The 25,738-nt window shown below is 34.9% G+C and overlaps 3 protein-coding genes across 7 annotated transcripts in view; all 3 read right to left on the bottom strand.

Moving 5' to 3' along the window:
• LOC117779923 overlaps window positions 1-9,200 on the bottom strand; it is a 50,744-nt gene extending 41,544 nt beyond the window's left edge. For all 3 annotated transcript variants that reach the window (XM_034616267.1, XM_034616270.1, XM_034616268.1), the window contains exons 1-2: window positions 8,943-9,200; window positions 7,722-8,330 (exon numbers count right to left, since the gene is read on the bottom strand). In XM_034616267.1, the coding sequence (XP_034472158.1) occupies window positions 7,722-8,162 (441 nt within the window). In that variant the 5' untranslated portion in view covers window positions 8,163-8,330; window positions 8,943-9,200. The remainder of the gene's footprint in view (window positions 1-7,721; window positions 8,331-8,942) is intronic.
• A 458-nt stretch (window positions 9,201-9,658) lies between these two features.
• On the bottom strand, window positions 9,659-11,254 carry LOC117780688 (hexokinase type 2-like). Of its 3 annotated transcripts, none has more exons than XM_034617315.1 (2): window positions 10,297-11,254; window positions 10,137-10,240 (listed from the first exon to the last, which is right to left on the bottom strand). In XM_034617315.1, exons 1-2 carry the CDS (start codon window positions 11,231-11,233, stop codon window positions 10,218-10,220), a joined length of 960 nt encoding a protein of 319 aa, XP_034473206.1. In that variant the 5' UTR covers window positions 11,234-11,254; the 3' UTR covers window positions 10,137-10,217. The 3 variants fall into 3 exon arrangements, with proteins under 3 accessions (XP_034473205.1, XP_034473206.1, XP_034473207.1); XM_034617316.1 differs by having other exon boundaries at window positions 10,309-11,254; XM_034617314.1 differs by having other exon boundaries at window positions 9,659-11,254.
• Window positions 11,255-18,325: 7,071 nt separating this feature from the next.
• On the bottom strand, window positions 18,326-19,370 carry LOC117779847. The gene has a single exon (XM_034616165.1). The coding sequence runs from the start codon at window positions 19,368-19,370 to the stop codon at window positions 18,360-18,362; it is 1,011 nt and encodes a 336-aa protein (XP_034472056.1). The 3' UTR covers window positions 18,326-18,359.
• Between the last annotated feature and the right edge of the window lie 6,368 nt (window positions 19,371-25,738).

Below are 25,738 nucleotides of genomic sequence, written 5' to 3'. Positions count from 1 at the left end.
GTTTTGTTCTTACATATTTAAAACTTCAGTTAAGATCAATGTAAATCAACTACTTTTAAGGTCTAGTAACCGAATTTAACAGAATATTCAGAATATTAAATTATTGCTTTTCATTTATGACCTTTTTGTTATCTTTTAAGTTTTTGCCATCAGGTCCGTCAAATTAAAACCATTTAAAAATATTTTTACTACCAGTTTAATTAGATTTTTAATTTTTTTTTGTGTGTTTTTGATTTTTGACTTGATTTTCTTCATATAACAATTTTTCGACTCCCAGAGTTCAATTGGGCTTCTAACTAGTACACTTAAACAAGTATATCGACAATAACCCTAATTTCGTTATATAATTTCAAGAGAACTTTTAAAAAAGTTAACCTTTTTTTGTTTTAGTCAACATTAAAAGACAAGTTGTTGTAGCATTTGTGATCTTTTCTTTTTTGGGGTCATCCCTTTCACACTTTACATGCTTGCCACTTGGCGGCACGTTGCATCCCACTCTTTATCAATTTTACCCAATTTACATGTTGCCATATATAAATTAACACACTGCTCTACTTAAGGCTCTCCCTCTCTCTCTCTGTCTCTCTGTCTTCCTTCTTTTATATGTTCTTTCTCTCTTTGGCCAGCAAATGCAATCTATCAAAGTGCATTAAAATAAATGTTTGCCCCTCTGCAGTTGGGTGCACATTTCATACGTTTCGGTTTTGTTTTATGGGTCAAAGTGGGCCGACCGCTTAATTGTGATATATCACTTTACACTGAGAGCAACAGCATTAAGATATCAGCAGCCACAACAAAATGACATCAGAAGCCGCGCCGATTATTCCATCTTCAGCAAAGTCTACATAAAATTTCAGCCAATTATTTAATTGGGTTAAAAAATAAGCTTAATTTGGTTAGCAAATACTAATTAAATATATTGAAGACCATTAGAATTTCATAATTTTTCTTGAACTGAATTTGTTTGATACATTATAATTTAATTGTAAAGTTGATTAATTTTTGATATTGATAGTATAGAATAAATATATTAAACTTATAATTTTCATAATATTTTAAGATACAATGTAAGTCCAAATTTTTCATCTGTATCAATTTGAGTATGTTAAATCATATAAATTGTTGTTGTGATTAAACTGTCCTTTAGTTACTAAGGTATTCAACAATATATATATATATATTTTTAGGAGTATTTTTGCAACTTATAATATCCTACATTTAATTAGTTGCTATATCTTAAATTTATGCAACTATCAAATGCAATGCATCAAAGTTTTACTGCCTTTCATTAAAATTTAAATTAAGCTAAATTATTTGTATAGTTGTATTAATGTATGAAAAAAAAATGATGTAATACCTAGAAACTTATTTAATTTTCATTAAGTCAGTTTAATTATTTTAATTGAAAAGTCGGAACTTCTCCTGTAAAATTTTATTTTGAGTTCAGCCTTTTTCTTTAAGAGCAATAGAGGTTAAAGCTCTTTGTGCTTTAACGTTTTTTTGTGGCAGCAATTTGGCCACAATATCTTTTGCATTTGATTTGGTTAGCTGAGGCAAACTGCTGCCACCAAAAATGGCACGGCCCCACCCCTTTTTTCCCCTCAACTTGGCACACAAACATTGCCAAAAATTGCACTACTGTGTGCCATTTGGTGCTCCGACTGAATATTCCCTTGCGTAACTGCCTGAGACTCGAAATGGCAATGGAGATGGGATTGGGAGCTGGAACTGGGTCTTCTAGTGCTACAATGAGCCTATGAAGCTTCTCATATTCCCCGCTACCCGTTATTTGCATTAAGCCCGGCCATTTATTTGTATATTTTATTGTGGCGCATATTTTCCGCTAAAGTTTTTCCGTACGTTGTGTGCGCCTCGCTTTCCGCTTTCGCTTTATGAATGAAAACATTTTTGTTTGTATTCTATGCGAGGGGTGTTCTATGTTTCTCTTTTTGTTTTGTTGTATCTTTGTTGGCTCATTTTTATTTTTACGCATTTCTTGCGTGTCTTTGCTGTCGCCGTTTGCCTTTGTCTGTCCGTACGTCCGTCTGTCTGTCCTTTGTTTGTCTGACAGTTTAGTTTACTTTTAGTAAGGCTAATGGGTAAGTCGAGCGGGGAAATGGGTCTATTTTATTTTTTTTGACTTGGCAGATAAGCAGGCGAGTGAGTTGAGTGTAAGTTGCCACTTGCCCCGTGTTTATTCAACGATTTTCGATGCGTGCTTGCCAGCAATGAACTCAACTTGAATTCCCCGGTTGCAGTTTTACCTTAACCCTAAAAATGTATTTCTTTCTATTCTATTTATTTACCTTGACGTATTTTTGGCTGTTTCTAGGCTCTACGGTTTATTCTTGCAGTTATTTTGGGTGTTGCTATTTATGAGCTAATTTATGGCCTCATAATTGCCCCGTCCATAGAAACGTGTAATCTCCGATTGCGCGTTTTTGGCATACTTTTCCTACAAGCTAAATAATTGGACTAACTATACTGAGAAACTATTGAACAAAACTTTTTCTTAGACACTTGAGTTTGCCAAGAATTTAGTATTGTTTCAAGATGAAAAATGATAAATTTTGTTTTAGCTAAGTTTTGAGTTAATAATTTTCTTGGCGTAAAAAAGGTTTTGAGTGAATGTGTAAAATTATATACTATAAGTATTATTAAAAAGTAGGATGATATCTAAATTATGTAAGTGTTAACTGACAAAATATAATATATTTAATGTATAATATTTCTATTCAATATTAAAGAATTGTGCATTATAAATATTTTTATTAATATTGTGCATGATAAATATCAATTTTAAATTTAAACATTTATTTTTCCAACTTATTTTTAGCCCAATCATGACACCGTTTATAATTTCCTTATTTATGTTTCTTATCTGATTTATTATTTTTATATCATCTTATTATATATTTGTAAATCACACTCCTCACACTTTTATTCAACTTTTTTTACCTTCAGTTCTGCAATAATAATATTTTTTTTTATACATTTAAGGGTTTTTATCAGTGTACGAAAACTTTTCTTTGTGGTTATGTAAATTTTGGCTTTGTTTATAATGAGTAATTATTTCAATCGCATATTATTTATATTGTTTTATTATGTTTATTTGCTTATCAATCGCCAGTATTTACTTTCTTCAGAATACTTCATTATCTCAGCCAACTTCCACTCTTCCCCCCCGCAATTCACTTCGCTGATGAGCATTCGTCATACAACAAATTTCCGAGCTCCCCGTAAATTCCAGACCTCGATGTGGACTGACCACTTCTAAGGCCTCCTCGGTGCACATTCAACCAAGTGGAAAACCATTTTTCATTTTTTTTTTAATTTGTTGCAAAAACACTGAAAATGTAACATGCGAATATTTATTTTATTTTCAGTGTTCTTGTTCAGTATGTTATTGTTGTTTTTGTTGCTGTTGCTTTTGTTGGCCCTGCCGTCAAATTGAAACGCGCGCCAACAGCACAAAATAAATTGACATTGAACGTAAAATTTATTGAAATTGTTTACGTGGGTGCTGCAATTGTTGTGTTGTCGTAGTTGTTGTTGTTGTTGTTATATTTTTACCGAGGGTCGTTTCAAAATATTGTACAACCAATCGAATAGATTTCATTTCTTTTTAGCTACATTTCACCACACATACACACACACACCGGTACAGAGTTGAGATACAGATACATTTCTCCCACATTCCTTTGCAGGTTTTCTGCTCCAGATACGCGACTTGTGGGCCCTTTGGCAACTGCACTCGAGTGCAGCGAAGCTTGGCCATAGCCAGAGCATAGACTTGGCCAAAACACTGTCCGTTTTGTTTTAGCCTTTTGGGCCGGCCACCCTACAAAATACCGGGTACCCGTTACCCGTTACCGGTTACAACTGCCACTCAGATAGTTGGCCAAGTCCGGCCATATGGTCGCTGGGCACGTACCATGTTTTTTATTTGTTTCTTTCTTTCGTTTTAGCCGTGATTTCTGCTGTTTGCTGTTTGCTTTCCATTTGTGCGCTGCTCGAGTGAGTCTACAATTGCCCCGGCGTTTCCTACTCATAACTTTGGCACTGTCTCTGGCTCTGGATCGGGCCATGTCTTGTTGGCCATCTCCAGTTACCTTCAGTTCGCTTCAGTTTGGTTTGTTGACTCGCTCATATTTCGCCTGGCCACTAACGGGTAAAAAACTTGAGGGCCAATGGCTTTTTAAGTGTGACTAATTATGAACTCGTCTTAATGTCTTAAGCACTCGAGAAGCGTTAGGTCGTTGGATTGTTCAGGTTCGCTTTTGGGTTCAATGCACCGTACCCCACACACACACACACACACACACAAATGTCTTTTGCGTTGACCCCAAAAACTGCAATCGATTTTGTGTCTCATCTAAAGTTTCTGGCATTGCCAAAAAACTTGGCTTAAAGCAGAGCAAACAAAAAATGGCAAAAAGTCCACGAGAATTTTTCGACATTTGCAGCACCTTTGCCAGTTGCCAGTTTGCCAGTTTGCCAATCTATTGACAGCTGCAAAGTAATGTAAAATCAGCCCAGACAAACTGCATAACAACTGCGCAAATATTTTGGCAACATTCTGTTACAGGATATCGACGAGGACGTTGAAGTTGACGTCGAGGAAGCTGTGGAAATTATGCAGACAATTTACTGCCAGACAAATCTGAGATACAATTTGTTATGCCACAATGGACAGTGGAAGGGAAGGCAAGAGATGGAAAGAAGGAAGGGGATAAGCAATCTAAAACATTTGGCAGCATTACTAAAGAGTTCCATGTACGACTTTTCAGGTAATCAGTCACACAAAATGTTAGGCAGGAAAACTGGCTGACAGCCAAAGTAAATTGAAAAGCAAACTGAATGGATTAATGCAGCAGGATCAAATATCTCGTAAGAAGTGTTAAATGTGTGAGTTAAGGTTATGTGAAAGAGAATTCATCTTACGCAACGCAGTTATTTCTGGACTGAACCAGAGATGAGTAAAAAGGTCAAAGCTTGCATGTTATGAATTTTCTGGACTCTAGAGAGAGGATGTGAAAAACTATCAGAAAATTTCCCCAAAAAATATATTTCAAGCATTTATGAGTTTACATAAGTCAAGCCTAACTAATGGTAAATTTATTTTAATAATATTTTTATTTTTATAATTATTTTAATTAATTAAAATTAACAAAATTTAGAGCATATTCCAAAATTATATAAAAATATAGAAAATTATGTGTATGCGTTAAACAGTATAAAGAATTTGAAATTTTTTGATTTTATTTTCAATTTAACATTTCATTTTGACATTTCACATTTTAAATAAAGTCAAGCAATTTAAATTTATTATAATAAATAAAAAATAATACAAAAAAAAAAAAATAAATGGATTCAAGTCTAACCAAAATAGCTGCAGCTTGTTTTTTATGGACTTAAGTTTTCTTTAGATCAAGTTAGGAAATAATGTTTCTTTTATTTGCTTTTCGGATTAAGTTTCGCTTTATAAACAAGAGTATATTTATTTTATCTTAATGCTCTTTATGCTCCTATTCTCGATAATTGAATTATTCCTCCTAAATAATTTTTTACAACATATCATAACTATTTTCTTTTTACTAATATCTCATATCGTTGAAATGGTTTCTTCAGACTTGTGTTTTACAAAAGAAAATAATAGATAGATAAGGAAAGAGAAGGCGAGAGAAGCCCTTTACGCTCTTTGTTTTTGAAAGTACTGAGAACTGTCTTTAAATCGATATCAATATAGTATGTTAACTCGCTAATGCACAACTCGCACACTTTGGTAAAGCAAACAAATCCCATCGATCATGTAATGAGCTAACAACAAGATTACCAACAATGTTCGTGTGTTTGCCAGCATAAATATGAGATAGGAATACTAGATATGTGCGTATGATATGCAAGTGATTGTGGCTATCTCAAGTCTGGCTGAGCTCAATCACTAAATGGACTATCTAGCTGTGTATCTTTCGCAATTCATTATCTCGGTTTGCCCAAAAAGAAAAAGAAACAAATTCTGAGCTACCTGCCTGAGTTTTTAAGCTACCTGAAAAGGTTCAAGTTGGACAGGGAATATGCAATAGTTGCGAGAATTTCACGGAAAATCAGAGAATTCTCTCGTAGTCGCATTGACTAAGCTTTAAAAACGAGCAGAGCCTAAAGAGCTTATGCTCTGAAGATGATGAGACCGCAGTGACAACAACTCAGATAAAACCCGAGAGATAACAGTGTTAACCAAATAATAGCAGAATAAAAAGCATTTACATACACGGCCAGAAGGCCAAGTACCTCCCAGTACATGGACCAAATAGCCCGGGAGTGGACCAGGGACCAGCCATTAGTGAAATGCCGTCAAGAGCTGACACGACTGGCCAACAACAGAAACAGATACAGAAGCAGAAGCAGCAACAGCAAATGTGAATATGGCTTATTTGGTTTAGCCCAAAAACAATGACTCCAAATGTTGTTCCGTGCCACATTTCGTTTCATTTTGGCTCAGTACACAACCAATTTGGCACAGCCAGAAATACATTTAATAGCCAAATGGCCAAACAGCAAAAAATGAGTCAAGAACTGAGCTTAAAACTCTGTGAGATGAGATTCGATAGAAAGGCACGGTTTTAATGATCTTCAGAAAATGAAAGTTATAGAAGTACATACATTGATGAGAGTGTGAGCCAAAAATAAACAAGAGAGAAGGCAGTTTATTTTTGAACGAGTGAAAGAAAGAAAGAATCGGATATATATAAAGAGAGACAGAGAGAGAAGGAACATTGTAAGTTATAATAATGGAAATTATTAAAGTAAGTAAATTCTACTAATAGCAATGGTCACCCTAAAAAAAGATGTGTCGGAATGAAGACAGAAGAATAGAGACTTCCTCTAATAGAAATCATAGAAATCCTTGAATTCAATTAAATTTTTCTGCAATAATTGTTACACCTATTAATAGTGTCCTTTACTTAGCAGTTATACAATTTATATTCCCAATTGAAGATCGGTCAACATCAGTAGTGCTTAGAATGAGGAGATTCAGAAAGGATGACAAAGATATTCTATATGAAAAGATAAATCGAAATGAAGACTCTCTCTAATATGAACCCTTGAGTTTAATTACATTTTAATTTAATAATATTTCTCATAACTGCAATAATTTTTACACCTGTTCATAGTGTTCTGTACTGAGCGATTATAAAATTTATATTCCCAATTGCAGATCGGTCAACATCAGTAGTGCTTAGGATGGGAAGATTCAGAAGGGATAACAAAGATATTCTTAATTACAAATTTTATTATTTTAATTGCATTTAATTAATCTATTATCATAGAAAAATACAATTCACAATAAAGGAATTAGTTTTAGTACTGATAAAGTAGACATTATCAATTATAGATCGTTCTTTATTACAAATTTAATTATTTTAATTGCATTTAATTAATCTATTATCATAAAAAAATACAATTCACAATGATGGAATTAGTTGTAGCACTGATAAAGTAGACATTATCAATTATAGATCGTTTGCTTTCAATAAATCGAATACCCTTTAAGAATAAACTTTCGTAATTACGCGAGAGTACATTTAGACTGCTCTTCTCAAACAGGGTAATCTATTAATTTTCACATCACAAATTCCCTCCCCATCACATCCCAGAAGGAGTTCACTTAATTGTAATTTATAGATGGGACTCTGTACTGGAGTCGGAACGGAACTCACCTTTGGATCCAATATGCTGCGCTCCAGGCTATCCTCGCGATTCATGGTAGTCGCTGTGCTGCCTGTGCCGCTGCTGCTTCCCCCTCCCCCTCCTCCTCCACCCATTTGACTGCTGCGCTGACTGCTGCGTTCCCGCTCCCTCTCCTGCTGCTCGAGACGAAGACGAGCGCGTTCCACACGCGCCAACGTTGGACTGTCCAGTATGGAGGGAGCTCGTGAAGGGGGACGTGAATTATTTGTTGATGTTGTTGTTGTTGTTGTTGTTGTATGCAATTGCTGGAGTTGTTGTTGCAGCTGCTGTTGCTGTTGTTGTTGCTGCTGCTGCAGCGTCTCCAATGTGGCGCTGTTGTTCGATGACGTTGAGCCCGGCGTGGGCGTGGCCGATGACGATGAGTTGGTCATCGTGGCCGTCGATGTTGTCGATGTGGTGTGCATAAGCATGGTGTGTATATTGGTGTGTATTGGTGTTTGTTGGTGTCTTTTTTAGGGGGCGTTTAAGAGCCGAGATTTGTTGAGAATCAAGTTCTCTCGCTTCACTTGGTGATCGTTATATGTATTTTTTAGAGCTGGTTATTCTTGCACGTTTTGTTTGTTGTTGTTATTATTTAACTGTGGGTTAAAAATATGTGTGAAATAATTATTTACTTATTTATTGCATTATTTCAAGTTTCTTCTGAAAATCCGATATTCAATTGCACCTTCAGCTGACCGCTGAAAGCTTTCGTCGTGCAACACTTGCAACAGCCAATTGAATGCCCAATATCTGGTTATTATTATTGTTATTATTTAAGGTGATATTGTTGGGGATCGGAGGATGTGAAGGGGGGGGTCAACAAAAAATAAGTGACGAAAAACAAGCAAAAACAAAAACAAAAGCAAACGACCAAATGGTCAATAATTTTCACAAAACTGGTTTCTCTCGGCCAGTTGCCAGTTGCCAAGTTGCCAAGTGTTGCAGGTAGTTTTTACTTTCGCACAAAACGAGAAAAACTGAACTGCAAAAATAATAAAAAAGACTGGCAACTGCACAAGCGAAGATACAAATGTATCTTGAAGTACGTTTGGGCCAATTCTGCTTGTACTTTTATATTGTTTGCTGACGTCTTTTGGTTTGTTATTTATTTGGTTGGCGCGTAGCTTTTGCATATCGCATGCCAAACACGTTTGTTTTGATATTTCCGCTGACCATTTAATTCTCTGTATTAATCGCTCGACACATACTTTTCTCTTGCTGTTGTTGTTTTTGTTGCTTTGATTAATTTTGAATTATTTAGCTGTTAGTTTTTGCCGCGTGTCGCGTCGCATTTCTTCGCGTTGTTTTTTTGGCTTGAAAAAACAAATTTTGAATTTTTCTCAAAATTTTATTTTCAATTCTTCATGGCACGCCAAAGCAAACGCGCGACCATCGACGAGCCGAGGAACCGTTTTCAACTGCAAACTGCGAACTTCGAACTGTTCACGCCAGCTGCCCGTCGTTGACTGTGCGCAAGAAAACTGGTTTGCTGTCGAGTGTCGCGTGTTTGACGCTCGCCATGCATCGGCATGCGGCTGCCATCGAACATGTTCGAGTTGCGTCAGCCGTTAATTCCCAGTATTCTCTGTCATTGTTGACTGTGGCCATAGCGCATGGTTTGATAAAACATTTGCAGCCAATACAGGTAGTCAATTGCATCGAATTTAATTCGAATTTCATGTAACGGGCAATTGCAATGATATGAATTGTATTTTAATCATTAGCTTAACAATTATGCTTAGTTTTTTATAAACCTAACTTAAGAGATAATGATTTTAATTTATTTAATAATATTTATTAACTCGGAAAGCTCTGAGAAATTAAAAAAGAAAACAATTTTTCATGATCATCGAATGATATTATATAAAAAATCCAAACAAAGTAATTTTAAATTTGTATAGTAATAATCGGCTTATAAAACTTATTCTTTTTAACAAAGATACTTTTATTCAATCTTAATTGATTACAATTAAATTTATGATTGGAAAATGCGTTAGTAAAATACTATTCAAATAGATAATACTTAAGATTTGTATGTAAAAGTTTGTTAAAAGAATTTACTTTAATTGAATTTTGATTAACTTTCTCTATGCCTTGTGTAGGCGGCAGCTACCAAAGCTGCACCAAGTCCCGAACCATCTTCGGACATAACAAGCTTGATTTTATTTGAATTCTCCAAAAGGTGAGACATCTGTTCCTCAAGCATTTCTCTATAATGCGGATGATGACGAAAGAGTCCACCATCTACGCCCACAGTGCACTCCTCAACATTCATCTTCTTGATCAATGAGGCTATAGCGCAGGATGTCAGTTGAGCGGAACGTATAGATATCGACTCGCATATATAGCGAAGGCAGGCCAAATCGTCTTCATTGTCCGATCTAATGCCCACCTGATCCAATACCAATCTGGTGTTATGATACATTCCAGGAGGATCTGATACAATCTCCGATAGAAACTGAGTTGAGAAGATCCACTGCTGGTTAATATAATCCGATGATTGGCCCTGGAAGAGGACACCCATTCGCATAAGATCCACCACAATATGTCGAACCACCTCACCTAGAAACATACCAGAGGTGCACTTTTCAAATGTTTGTTTTTCGGGATTCACCGTATTCAAATCAATCGCTTTGTCGTAGGAAGTGCGTATAAAGTCCAATGCTCCATCATCTCCAAATGCACCCAACTCTGTGTTGATAACCATAAATGGTTTCTTGCTGGTTTTGTAATCTTCAAACATTTCCGCATTTGTAGTCTTTTCCATATAGCATGCATTGACGCCTGTTCCCACGATTAATCCAATGCGGCAATCTTTATGTGCCCGAGCACAGGATACAAGAGTTCCCGTCGTATCATTTAGTATAGCCACAACTTTGACACGAATATCGCCTCGTCGATCGATCGCTTTCTGCAGCAATTCGACAACATCCTTACCCACGACATCATCACACTGAAACCCCTTTGTCCAGGTGGTTAAGATGCCCTTGTTAATACCAACCTGTTGCACGGGAAACGAGAAAGTAAATCCCAAAGGTATTTGGGTTTTGTCAATCTCATGCTCCTTGCAAAATTCGGCTAGGCATTCGGCAATGAAATGAAATAGATTCCTTCCAGGTCCCTGCATCATGGTATGCGAAATGACATATCTCTTGACTTTAGATTCAAACTCTAGACCTTCTTTCAGATTGATTAACAAACAACGGAAATTGGTGCCTCCTAGATCCAGACCCAGATACTTGCCACGTTCCTCGCCCGTGGGCAGATCCTGAACATACGAGATAAAACACTTTACTTTCGCTTCCGGATTTGTTGCTTTTGCCAGCCCCAGTTCAATGTCCTTGATCAAACGGCTGACAATCTCAACCATCTTTTCCTTGGGTATCCTGAAATCCTTGCATATGTTAAAGGCTTCCGGAAATCTACTTGTCAGCCTTTTCGCTGGTCGAAATAACTTCTCTACATAGCTGCGACATAGATAAGTTGATTGCCGAATCATTTTAATGCCTATGCCTACTTGGGATTTGGTTTGATTTATATATTTTCTTAAATAATCTGATGTCACACATAAGAAAGCATTTAAAATTTCCAAAAAAATTATTATTTAACTTTTTTTTTAGTAATTAAAGTTTTTTGGATAGAACTGTACAATATCTTATAATACCTTATAAGAAAGCAGACAAGCAAAATACACATATTCGTGTATTTCCCAGTTTGGGTAATTTAATTGCCCAAGACAAACGTTCATGCAAGCGTTTACAACTAAAATGAATAAATTCCAGCACATGGTAGACGAACATGTTGTGTTCGATTGAGGTTCGATTGAGGTTTGCCGGTATTTGGTTTGATTTCGGTTGCGCTACACGGACAGCGGGGAACAGGTAAAAGCAGGTAAAGCGTCTTAGGAGTGTATAGAGTACATATAGTAAATCTGTGGCTGGGTCTTGTCTGCTTCCTCTTTGATATGCCTCAGCACCAGGGTTTCAGGTGATTTATGTCGCGTGATAGCAACAACAATTGTTGCATTTCAGCTTTAGTTGCAGTTGCAGTTCAATGGCCTACAGTTTGAGAGCAATTGCTGTGGTTCTAAATATGATGAGCTAATCAAACACTTGACAATCACTTGACTTGACTCATTGTGGCATTTTTAGCTAAAGAAAGACTCCTAATTATATATGTGTGGTTTACTCACATATTCACTATATTCAAATGATTCACGCATTTGTCGCCATGCGAATCACGCAATTATGCAAATCATCAGCTCATCTTTATCTTTATCTGTATCTTTAGCTTTAACTTTTGGTATGGGACGTGCCAATTTTAGACATGGCGCATGCCACCTAATTTTATTTTATTTAAACATTTAAGTATGTTTAGACTGCCTCCCAAAAAATAACAAAATAATATACAAAAAAAGAAGACAACAAAAGGCAACAAATGTTCACTTTAAGTTTCCAATTTCGAGTGTGTGTGTGTGTGTGTGAGTCTTGTCATTCATGGGTTCCCGACTGGCGCCAAAGTCAATTTTTTTTTTTCAGATACATTCGTATAACCCATTGAAAATCTGTCGCGTCTCGCGGCGTCTTTATTATAATTTTTTTATTTTTTTGGTTTTGTATTTTGTTGTTTTCTTCGAAATTTACGTGTCGTTTGAAAGCATTTAAAATATTTTTGTTTCTATTTTATTTTCAAGTGGTTTGATAACTTTATTAGCTCTGTGTGTTCCCCCAATTTTTGTATGTGTAATTTGTTGTGATTATCGCAATTCGATTGAATAAAATCTTGTCGTTGTTGTTGCTGCTGTAGAAATATGATAGGGTTACAGTTTTAATAAAGATATTTATGAAACTATGGCACACACATCATGGGGAAGGTCTTAGCTGTGGGTAAATAGTCATATCAGATTCTCTTGAAGGCTTTATAAAGCGGCATATCTGAGATAATCGAAAACTTAGGTATTTGTTATTTGGAGTTGGAGTGTGACTAAAAAAATAAATATATTGAATGACTAAAAAATTTTGAGATATATTTTTATTTATTTATACATGTGTTTGCTCTGAAAAAACAAATCATATTTAGATTATCGAAAAACTATTTATTAAAGACTTGTTTTTTTAATATAAATTATAATATTAGTCTTTTAAAAACGAATGTATGTTTTTAACTGAAAAATTTAAATTCCTTTTGTGCAACTTTCAACACTGCTGTAATACTAAAAATTTGTAAAATAAACTTTTGGTTGCGTTAAGATATTAATGCTACATATATTAGTAAGATTTTTATAATTCAATTTCCTTGCAGCTTAGAGCATATCTATTAGAGTGCGTCGATTTGTATGGGCAAAAAAAAAAAAAAAAAGAAAAGAAGATATTAAATCAATTCCTATTTTAGCATGCATTATAAGAATATCTTAAGTGCTTTTAGTCCGATGCAGACCAGATTGGTATCAAAACTCTTGTTAGGACAAAGACTTTCAGAATCTAAGACCAATTTTTCAACTCAAAAAGCGGCGAAAAGGAATTAGTTTAAGAGCTATGTTTTCTTGGTGAAAGCATCTTATGAAATAATTATCAGCAATTTGCTTAATTAATATTTACTTAATGCATCTATTACTAAATACCATCGCTGTCCAACTCAGAGTTTCTAATAATCTATGATTACCAAATACTAATATTATTGACAAACTTTCAAATGTGATACTATTTACCATGCCTATTATCATTTATGGCATATCAAATACTAAATACCACTAAGTATGCCTGTTGCAATGTCTTGATAGGTTTTTGTGTCTGCCACTTCTATTTCTATGCCTGGCCATATTTCTGACGAAGCATGCAACGTTGTACGCAACCCATTTCTGGGTCTGTGTCGCATTTCCGTTCCCGTATTGGAAAGTTCTTTCAATGCGTTTTATTCTAACATACGTTTTCCACATTTTATCAAAGTCGCCGAGTTGAAGAGTCGCCAACTCGTCTAGTCGCCATTTGGAATCAAAGTTTCTCCAGCGTTTCCCCATTGTTTTCCATCTCCATCTCTCTCTGACTCTCATTCTTTTCTCTCTTTTTTCAGTGCATATCGCTTGGACGTCTTGTCGTATCTTTTGTATGCATTCGACGCATTCAAGAAGTTCTTTTATACATTTTTCTTTATTCTTTTTTTATCGCAAACTTTGGCAAGGCAGGAAAAGGCGCGTTTTGCTTGGACTTTCGTGATGATTTGTTCTTTTAATTATATATACATAAATCCATGCACATATGTGCATATGGATATATATGTATCTATATGCATATTGTCGTAAATTCTCGGCTGTTTTGTATGCATTCCATCGCAGAATACACAAATGGCACTTCCTGAAAGGGGCGACGGGTTCTGTTATCAGTTTCTGGTTGCTGGTTGCCAGGCTGCCTCTTTCTTGCTTCACTTAACCAGAGATAAGCCCCGACTAAAGACCCCAGATAATGCTGCCACAATGCAGAAGCCAAAGAGCAACTGCAATCTTATTGTCGATTGACGATAACAACAGTTTGACGCTGATTGAAAGGCTTACTACAATTCGCAATTGTTTTGTATGGTGGCGAATGTTAACTGTAACCTGTGGCATGCCACGTTTTGAGGCAAGCAACAATAAAATACAAATAGAAACTTAGTAAGGAGTAATACTTAAACTCCTTTGTCTGCCTGTTTGGATTTTATAATTAATAATGCAAAAGTTTTTTGCATGCATTTTAGTCCTATTGATCTATTTTAAGTTAATGCAAATAACAAAAAAGTTAATGTTTATTTTACTTGTTCACCATGTCTATAGAGTATGCGCTAGTCGTTGCCAACCGACGTAGAACATGCTGTATTATTATTGTTTGCATATTGCTTGCTTCTTATTTGTTCACGGAAAGCTTTTGTTTTTAAAACGGTCATCGTAAATCATTGATAAAACATTGTCGTCATAAAATAATTATTTTCCATATATTCGCAATTTATAATCATTTATATGGCTTTTATGGGACTTTCGTCAGTTTCCGTGGCTTGTGGCTGGTCAGGAACTGACCACGGCAATTAGTCAACTCACAACTTGCGACGCCTCTAATAGCAACTAATGACTGCCCCACCTCCCACCTCCCGCTTCTACAATTCTTCTTCGAGCCAGTTTCAGTTGCAGTTCAGTAAATTCCAAGAAGCATTTCCAGCATTTCCACACGACATGAAAAAGGCCGGCGATTTAATGGCTTGACCCGACATTTTAAATAGCTCCATAATGGAATTAAATTAATTAATCTAACTGGCGTTAATAACTTTATCTGCTTTGACAACTTGATGTGTTCCCTCGGCTCTGATTGAATATGGCACGCACTTTTCATGGGCCTAGGAAAACCCAGATTGGGAGAAATATGTGACTATTGGAATATTCAGTGTAGTTGTTTTCATTTGTTCATTAATTAACGAAATTAAACGAGTATAGCGAATCAGCTTTATTAGTTTGTAATCATTAGATAAATCTTTCCTTATATGTATGTAAGTAGAACTGTCTTTTTATTGTATCATATGTATCCCTTTTAGAACTTAAATTTTATTTTGTTTCTTCATAATTCATCAACTTGTAACTATTAGATACATCTTCCTTTATACTGACAAAACCCAATTGGAACACATTAGCATGTCTTACTTGTGCTGACATTGATCTTGAAATTATCATATAATACTCGTATCATATCTTATTATTTCATATTGTATCATATCGTATCTTCGTCTTCTTTTTCTCATGCATCGCTGAACCTGCAAGATACCCCGCATTCCATTGTGCCAAAGGCTAACCTTGATTGGTCTCCTTTCTGGCTCATTCATTTTGCTTTTGATACCTGCTGCTTCCATTGACATCACAGGTAGCCTGAACCCAATAATCTTATTAGAATTCGTTAGCTGTCGGTCTAACTACATTTGAATTTAAAAAGGGGTTTCGCTTATCTCTTTTGAATTCTCTTTCGTTTCACTTCATTAAAACCAATTTGATGTTGTTGCTGTCCCGTCGTCTCTGTCGTTTCTGTCGCCTTCTTTTGTCTGGTTCATCAAATTGACGCCCGACTGTCTATACGCTTTTTATGCCATCGTCTGTTCGATAATATTCCCCCAAAGAGTTTAAATTTGTAACTTGTTTATTCAATCGATACGGCAAAGGCCCCAAAGATGTGCGAGAGGTTGACTCATGGAATTTCGTGGAACAGATTGGCATACAGTAAAAACAGCGATGGACTGACAGAGAAAGACAGAGAGAGGGATAGGGAAAATAAGGGGAATATCCATTATACAATGTAAATTAATGAGGGATACGTTATCATTGTCCCATCAAAGATCGTCATTTTGATCTGAAACAGATCCTTTCACCTTTACATGAATGACATTAACATCGTGAATTCATGATTAAAAAATCATATCTATATTTATTGCAGAAATCTTTTGAGATTAAATGAATGAAAAGGTATGAATTTATCATATAAGAGAGTTTTTACTTCTTCACATTGCATATACATTTCTAGAATTTATTAAATATATTTTTTTAAAAACCTTATCAGTAAATCAATAATTAAATTTCCTTAAAATTAACATAGAAGTTATTGTAGATACAATTTTTCTCTTGCGCCACCTAGTGTTCATAGTTTGCAACGTAGTTGATTGTGTGAGCATAAATATATTTATATATTTGGTTGTGTGAACGTTTGGATAGTTGAAGGCTTCACACAGGATATCTAGTAGTCAATCACAGTCAAATTTACAATTTTTTATTGATTGTTTGCAACTTTAGCTTGCGAATATTGGGATTGGGAACTTATAAGAGTCTTGCTTAGCAATAAAAAGGATATCTGTTAGTCTGTACAAATTGCAATTCACATTTTAAACAACATTTAGTGATATTTGCTGTCACTTATCGTATCTCGTTCTAAAGACAGTGAGACACTTCAATTACTCATCTTGTTTTGGACGTTTAGCCAAAACGAGTTGAAGTTTATTTCAGTTGACGTTTTGTGAGTTTTTAGCGTCTAGACACACGGCACTTGGGCACGCGCCTTCCGGGCCACGCCCCTTCTTAGCCTTCCTTGAATTCTCATCTAAAGACTTCCATTGCAGTTCAATGCACGCCTAAAAGAGCGTTATTTAAAACTCTTGTCGAATATTTATGTGCACTTAAAAGTATTCTCTGAAAATAAGAATTTATGTTCTAAGTTTGAAGTGTTGAACATAATTGAAACTGATTTGTTTACAATTTTAAACTTTAAAAATAAGAATAGCTTTATTTAAAAAAAAGTTTAGCCTGCTCAAATATTCGCACTTTATTATAAAGTATTAAGGGTTTCTTAAGAAATAAAATGAATGTAATAAATATGTAAATTCATTTTGGAACAAATAATTTTAGTAAATATTGGTAAAACTAACAATGCTCAAATCATATTCCTATTTATATTATTAATTAATAAACGTATAAATATTATTATAAAATTACAAGCGAGTTTGCTTTATATTGAACATTTATGTAATACAAGATTCATTTTATTTTGAGTAGAACTGCAATGAAACATATTTAAGAAGAAATTTTTGCTGTGTCTTAATTTTTATTCAATTTAATAAAAATTGTTAAGCATTTCTTTCCCAAAGGACTATACTCTCTTTACACATATCTAAATGAATAATCAGTTCAGAAAAATCTTAAGAAATCCTTACAGAATCGTTTTCAGACCTCGGTGCCCCATCAAGCATGATTCAAGGGGGCAACGTCGCATTTGGCGTTAATTAGTTTGGCAACGCTGCGGGCGTGTGACTTTCACCAATCATTTACAACAGACCATCAACTCCCGCCCAACTCAAACCCATCCACGCTGAACAGAAAAGAAATATTCAACGTTGCCTGCATATTTTTTCCAGAGGCCAAAACCAATTTTCATTAACAGTCCGTCGGCAGACGCTGACAAGTTCAAGTCCCTCGTGCTGAACTCAGGCTCCTCCAACATTTTCTTGTCGTTTCTCTGATTACACGTTTTAACGCCATTTTTGGCGCAACTTTTGCTGAGCTGCTGCTTCAGAAAAACCCTTTAGGCCAGACCAGAAAAACTTTTTGGCCATACTCAGAAGTAAAGAAAAGAAGAAAAAATGAAAAGAATCTCAATGAAGGGGTTAACAAGTAAAATTTGATTTATTTGATGAGTTTCTCGTGTTGTTGCCTTCGACATTGCTTCAAAGACGCATTTAATGAGCATTAAAATTGGGAAACTGGGGAACTGTGAACTGTGCAGGGTATTGAAGACATTTGGGAAATGAATTGCATAAAAGGCTAGACGCAAAAGAAAAACTGTTAAATTAACCAAAGTCGCGGGCAATAACTATAAAGAAAAGACCAAAAAGAAAATGGAGAAAGAGAAATCACTAAGATATTAGTGCAATATTGACTGCTAAATACCCTGCAAATAATAAAACTTTATTAAAAATACATTAAATTATAAATTATAATTTTATATGTATATGAAAATATAGGAGAATAGCTTGGGGATTTCCAAAGTGGCTAAAATTGGAGTTTGAGAATAAATACACAGTGTTATAAAAGCATATATAAACTGAAATACAAGTCTTACTAATAGAGACATTTATTTATACATTTTTGTGACATCTGTTATCTCCAACAAATGTCTATAATTATAGTAGCTGCTTGAGTCGATGTTTTTCCAGTTAATATTTGAATCATTTAAACTTAAGCTTAACTTGTGTTCTCTCTGTGTTGCATTTCTGATAAATGCATAAGCCTCAACCACAAAATCCTCTGTTATCAGTGGGCAGCACAATATGTTGAGCATACTTAGATGGGGTAAGTCTTTCACAAGTTTCAACAATCCCTCATTGAGGATGGATGGCATGTTAAGCTTCAGGTGCTCCAGCGGTTGCAATTTTAGGAATAGCTCTACTGGCAACCAATCACAAGTCAAATCCAGCCTCTTCAAACTGCTGATAGTACAAATTTGTTGCACCTGCTCCTTGGAAAGTTCAACGCCCTGCAGAGCAAGACTTTCCATTCGAAGGCCAGGATTTTGAGTTAATACCTCCAGAAACTGTGGACGCAGTGGATACCCAATCCAAAGACGTAGGTGCTTTAGTCGGAGTAGCTGGCAGATTATCTCATAGTTTAAATCGCGTGTAAGACGAGAACTGCGAAATTCAAAGAGTTCCAAATGCGGACACATTTTTATCACCATCTCGAAATGTTGCTTATACAGGTTGCGTCTTTTTTTTATGACAAAGGGAATGTGAATTTTGCTTTCAGTAGAACTCTGCAGGAATAATTCTATTTCCGTATATCGTTTCTCATCCTCGTGGCACTCAGGTGCCTGGTAGCTTAATACATGCTCACCAATAATTTTTAAAAGGTGTTCCGATTCATGTTTACTCAAAGTTTTGGTAAGTTCTTTATTGATATGCTTGTACTTTTGTCTTGCATAATTTTTAAATATTTTATATAAATTATCACTTGTGAAAGCTATGCGAATTTGACTGCGTACATCGAGATAAGAGATCACTCTCTCCCAGCAATCGTGGTTCAATAACGACAATAAATCGACTTCCGCATTATTCTTAGCTTTTGGCTTTGTATTAATATTTCCCATATTTAACTAATCTCTGTTCTGTTCACTTCGAATGCGGCGGATCGACTAAAAACTTCGATGTTGTTGGAATATATTTTATTATACTGAATACCCTATACTCCTACATAGAAATATTTATCAGTATATGAGCTGTGCAACATGTCGTTTCACAGAATTTAAAACCAATATAAAATTTATTTCTGTTCACTTCGAATGCGGCGGATAGATTAAGAACCTTGATGTTGCTGGAATATATTTAATAATCTGAATACCCTATAACCCTACATAGGCCTACTTATCAGCATATAAGATGTGCAACATGTCGTTTCACAGAATTTAAAACCAACCGCCGCACAGTGGAAATAAAAAATATTTCCTAAATTCAATTCTATCTACAGTAAACGGTCAATAAAAAAAATTTGTTCAAAAAAGGGATCAAAGAATATTTAAAAACATTCAACTATCTATAGATATATCTTTTATTTCTTGATGGTTTGTGGCAGTGTCAATTGGATTAAATGTATATATAAAACGTTACATGTATAATATATTATATATAACTTTATGTATTATTATGTATACGTTTAATTGGCGGAACATTATGCGAAAAATTATAGAATAATATTGATATTTACACATTACATATTTTCATAATGTGTTACATTACAAACGAGGTAAAAAATAAATATTCAAATATTTACATTTCACAAGCTTTTTACACAAGCTTTATGTGTGATTAAATAGTAACGATTAATTGAAGCGCTTTATCGACAAGTAGTTCAGAGCTAAAAATAAAATAATATGATTGAATCCGCATTAACAGTTAAGTATTTCGTGATAGTGAACATCACAGAATTTAGCGGATAAAAATATTAATAATATTTATAATTGACGTACAGTAAAAACAGCGATGGACTGACAGAGAAAGACAGAGAGAGGGATAGAGAAAGTGAGTGGAATATCCATCATACAATGTAAATTAATGAAAGAGACGTTATTAATGACCAAGACTCTCTTCCAACAAACAATTTGAGTGCAAATGTGACCGAGAAGTGCAAACAAACATTCGGCACTGTAAATTGTTCTAAGTAGTCTCTACGAGTATTAACTATAAATGTGACAACGTTGTAAAATATCACTCATACGCAGCGTGCAACATTGCTCTTAAGTTTTATTTTTTAACGCCTAGACGTCACCACTAACTGGAGTTAACCATGGATGGCGCATAAAACAAGGCGTGTAATAATGAAAAATATAAAAAGAGAATAACAAAAAGAATGTAAACAGGTGGAATCATCTTTTTATGCTCCCTACAAGAAACTAAAAAAGAAAAAATGAAGCAGCAAATTTGCGTTTGGCGTTGGACTTGGGCGAAGGCTACCATAAAAATGATTTAATATGCGTTTTATATGAGAAAAGTTTTGCAATTTTTGCGCATTTAATGTCAGGAAGTTCACTTGACATTTGACAGGGTGAGAGCGTGAGACTTCTTAAAGTTTTTATGCAAAGGAACTTTAAGAGAGTAGCTCAGTTAATTATGCAACCTCTGGCAGCTCGAGCTTAACAATTCTAAAGTTTTTATTCAGTCAAATTGAATTTAAAACTTGCGCCTTTGCTGGCATATATTGAGCTGTCGTTTGGGCAAATGTGATTACAATAGAGCCAGGGATGGGACTCACACACACACACTCACACACACTGTCTCTCTATCTCCATTTGCCAACACTTGGGAATTATTCATGTCACTTGCCTCGACACGCCTCGACAGTCCAAACACAGCCCCGGAGAGTTCCGTGTAGCCACTTGGCTAATCAGCGGCTTTGTTGCCTTCAGTAAAGCCGAGCAAGCTAAAAGTTTGCACTTATTGAATTTAGAGCAAAGTGTAGAATAATGTTTTACTTTCTTATTAGAAAGTTGCCAACTCAAATTGAAATTCTATTCCTGTCACTTTGCCTGCAACGAAGATGCCTTTAATGTGACATACATAAACAATGCGTAACAAAGTTAAAAGCTAAATTTAATTATTCACATGAAAAGAATCAAACCAAAACCAATAAAGGTTACGGCCTCGGTTCCGGTATGATCCGAAAGAACTATTTCGGTAAACGGTTATATTTTAGTTTTATTTATTTCGGTATCAGTACCGCTACGTAACGGTACACCAAATCAATTTTAAAACATTTTAAAATGATGAAAGGTGTCGATTTATAATAATTATGAGATCAAAGTAAATATCTCGACCCAGAGGAATACTTTTTTTTCTGACGAATTTAATAAAAATTTAAATGCAGAATAAATAAAGATGCCAAACCATGATCAAAATGACATTCCGCTTGAAAATCGGTTAAGTTTTGCTGAAATTATGTCAGTTCGAAGATGCTCAAGCCTCTGACCTAGTAACTTTACAAGTCAAAATATTTCTTAATTTTGACATGATTTCTTACAAGAAAATAAAAGGCCTCAGAATCAGGTTTTAAGTGTAAATTTAAATGCAGTATGAATTAAGAGACCGAATCATGATCAAAATGGCATTCCGATTGAAAATCGGGTCAGTTTTCTTCAAGTTGTGACAGTTAAAATTTTGTCAACTCTTAGATCTAGCAACTGTACCACAACCGTAAAGTTATAGGCAGGATACTTAGATCAGCAGTAGTTTATAAGAATATAAAAAATTCGCGATATTCAATTGTTGTAGTCAGCAGGTGAGAATTATATATTCTTCAATTACATACAAGTTAATAATATTAACAATAAATGCATTATTGTTAAATAATTATTTTAAATGTAGATAGTTATTTGAACTTCTGACAGATTATGAGAGCGGATTTCGACTGCATATCCACATTTACCTGTATAAAATATTTATAAAAAGATTATTCACTCTTTATATGCAGACGTTTACTTTCCTAACAATCTATTATTTTATAATAGGTATAACTCAACTTAAATATTTTGAAGTGCTTTATTTTGTACACAAATCTAACGCTAGTCGCATTAATATCAAGTGACGGTGTATATTTAGCAGCTTTTCTTATATTTCATTCATCTCACTATCGTTGATGTGCATTGTTCACAGTGCTTAACCCATTACAGCCCCCTTTGTCTATGCTGTATTCGTTGGCTGCAAAAACTTTTCAATCTTTCGCCAGCTGCCAAAAGTTCATAACGCTGCTGAGGACTCTAGACTTTTCATCTTTGCAATGTAAATCAAGCAGTATTTAAGCAAGTATGTACCAGTAAATATATACATAAAATAGGAATATATATAAAGGTATAGGATAAATTATCATAAGCAGAGTCCTTGAGGGTTGATGCAAGTGCTGAAGTGCTGCTTTTTGACTGCAGCCCAAATGCAAATAATGCAAAATAGTTGCCCGCAGCTGTGACTCGAACCTGAATACCTCCCAAAAAAAAACTAAACTGACACTTGACATGTGACAGTGGCATCCAGACAATAACAATAACCAAAACACCAACAACGGCGTCTGACAGCAGCAACAAACACTTTATAATTTGAGAAGTTTATAGAAACAAAGCCAAAGTTGCTGAATAAAACAAACTCAGGCAACTTGACAGCATCACAGACGACAAATATGTTAATTAACAGTGTGATAACAGAAAGAGCAGCAACTAACATGCAGCTCAAACAAAGGCAGCTAAGTTAACAGCATCACAGACGACAAATATGTTAATTAACAGTGCTCTTATATGTCACTGTTGAAGCACAAATTTTAGTAAGTAATTGAAATTATTTTAAGATATTTCTTATACAATTTTTAAAACATAAAACTTCTTTGTTCGTATTTATAGTATTATGTGATTTTCTTTTAAAATTTAATAAAGTAACTAAAGATGAGCTTAACATAATTTTTCTTCTGTTAACTACCATTTACATTTATAGTAAATTTTTTTAATCAATTACATTTAAGTTGCCTCAATTTATTCATATGAAAATTCAAGGTTAGCAAACATTAGTTAATTGCATGCATGTGGAAAATGGCGTGACAAGAGAAATGAGAAATATTAACACGCAAAAGTTTTGCAAATATTTATGATATTTTACAAAGATAAGACTTGTTAAAGTTGTGTCATAGAAGTCAAAGTTAAAGTAAAGTAAAACCCTGTTAGTAACCGCCAACAATATAAAATTTAAATTAGAATTGAGAGAATGAAATGCCAAAGAGACTGACAGCGGCTGTTTTCCCTCCGTAACGGTGATAATCTACCCCAGAGACTAAACACAAGGACCAGCCAGGACAACACTCACTCAGCGGACATTTTTCCAACCAATGCGAGCCGACAGCCTCGATACAAATATCCTGCTAAAAAGTGTCAAAGTCGCCAGACTGGCAACAGACAAGAAGGAAACATTTGGTCGGACAACTGATGGAAAGAAATGCATAATAAATAGATGTACGGCGGAACAGAACAAAAGACAACTCATGATAATCAAATTCGAATAATGCGGCAAGTAGCTACAAGGAGCAGTTGAAAAGTATCTAGCGGATTGAGATACAGTAGCCCATTGAGAATAAAACAAATTTTGATCTAGGAATTACTTTAATCTAAATTTTTATTATAACTTACAAAATGAAAAGATTAAGGAGAATTGTTAAGAGTATTTTTCTTTTTATATTTTAAGTTATTGTGAGACACCAAAACGATTCTAAATTTTTTTTTCCATATTAAATTTGGAATGGAAGTGTTGTTAAGTGACAGCAATTTCGTTCCCACAATGTGTTAATCTAATACAAAGTGAAATACAATTTTCCACACGAGCCATGAGTTTCAAAGTTGTGCTTATCACACAGTTCTCTCCATTCAGTTCACCTGCTTGAATTCTTTGTCCAACTTGCAATTGTATCTCTGGCATTTTAGAAATGCACATTTCGCCTGAGGCTATTTTGACACACACACACACACGCACACACGCACACAAACAGCAACAGGACGAGGACAATGCATAATCCTAGCACTTGGCAAGTATGCGATGCTCCTGGCGTCGTATTCATTGGCATTCATAAATCGCTTCCCAAACCTGCAACCTTAATCAGATTTGTGCAACAAATTTGTTGCCGTTGTCTGGGCTCATTGTCAGGGCATAAATAGCAATTTTCCAGAAGAGCAGAAACCCAAAAGTGCAAACATTGCTGCTCCTCCTTCACTTCCACCTCCATATTGTTCCTTAATTTGCACTTTGGCTGCAGCCTTTTGGCATTTTACAAATTAAGTGCATTTTATCGTAAAATTTGCGACAACTTTGATTGGCATTGCCAATTAAGTAGAAGATGTATCGATTCTTGTGCATGTCTAACAAACACTGCTGAAGGTTAACTAATTTAATTTAGTTGCCTTTCAAGTATGCAAACGCATTACGCATACGCCACGTTTGCCAGTTAATTAAATCCTACGTCTCAATCGCCTGCCAAAAGCTTTTGCTTTTAGTTTAAGTTGATGACTTTAAATATTTATGGCATTCTAATGAGCTCTTGCATCGAACATGGCACAAATTTCAGTTGTAAGACTCAAATTCGATATGAAAATCTTCCTGCCAATTCCTCTTGAAAATTTCTTCTGCTAACACATTTGGTTGGCAAACCTTTTTTCTTTTTTTGCAGGGGAAAATGCAATGGGTCAATGTCAACGGATGGTGTGATAATAATTTATGTCTTGGGCGACCACAAAGCCTCCCCCAATTTTCTGCCTGACCCGGAATGTTCATTTCTGAACTTTGCTCTTTCTTCTTTTGGCTCAAACGGAAGTATAAGTCTGCTCCATAAATTGAGGGTATGTTGGGGAAGTGTCCAGCACAATTTGTAAAAGCCACCTAAGCTGACAGTATGAAGTGTTATAAATCAGATTATAAAATGGCCAGACTGATGGAAATGACAAGAACCTAAAAATACTGAATTTGTGAAAATGAAATAATAAAAAGTAAAAATATAAAAAAAATCTATTATAAAAAAAAATCTTGAAAATGTAGGCAAATGTTTATTACAATCTTTTTAATCTTACCTACTACTTAACTATTTACCTAACATTTTTTTGAATAAAAGCACTTCCTTCTAAGTAATTCTCTTCTTAATAATTGCATTTCATATTCAGCTGATTCTAGTTTCTTATGTAATGTTGTCACATTTCATCTAGACCAAAACTTTCAAATATTGACTGACAAATCCTTTAGATCTTAACCAAACACAGCTGCTTCAACCCCCCGTTCAAAGTTCAAATAGTAAATTCTACTGCCCCCATCTCGGTTCAAGCCATAAAACAAAACTGCGGGCCACTGCAGGCAAACAGCATAAAACCCTTCGGAGAACCCTCGCAGCAGCAACAACATAAACACTTGACCGCTTGACCTAAATTTGACAAGTTTTTTTTTATTTTTG

The sequence above is a fragment of the Drosophila innubila genome (assembly GCF_004354385.1).
Source record: "Drosophila innubila isolate TH190305 chromosome 2L unlocalized genomic scaffold, UK_Dinn_1.0 4_B_2L, whole genome shotgun sequence".
In the NCBI taxonomy this organism is placed as follows: domain Eukaryota; kingdom Metazoa; phylum Arthropoda; class Insecta; order Diptera; family Drosophilidae; genus Drosophila; species Drosophila innubila.
This window is presented reverse-complemented; position numbering and strand designations above follow the sequence as displayed.

What these genes read in the sequence shown, in the direction of transcription:
- LOC117779847 (XM_034616165.1), bottom strand. Translation starts at nt 19,370, where the DNA reads ATGGGAAATATTAATACAAAGCCAAAAGCTAAGAATAATGCGGAAGTC.
- LOC117780688 (XM_034617314.1), bottom strand. Translation starts at nt 11,233, where the DNA reads ATGATTCGGCAATCAACTTATCTATGTCGCAGCTATGTAGAGAAGTTA.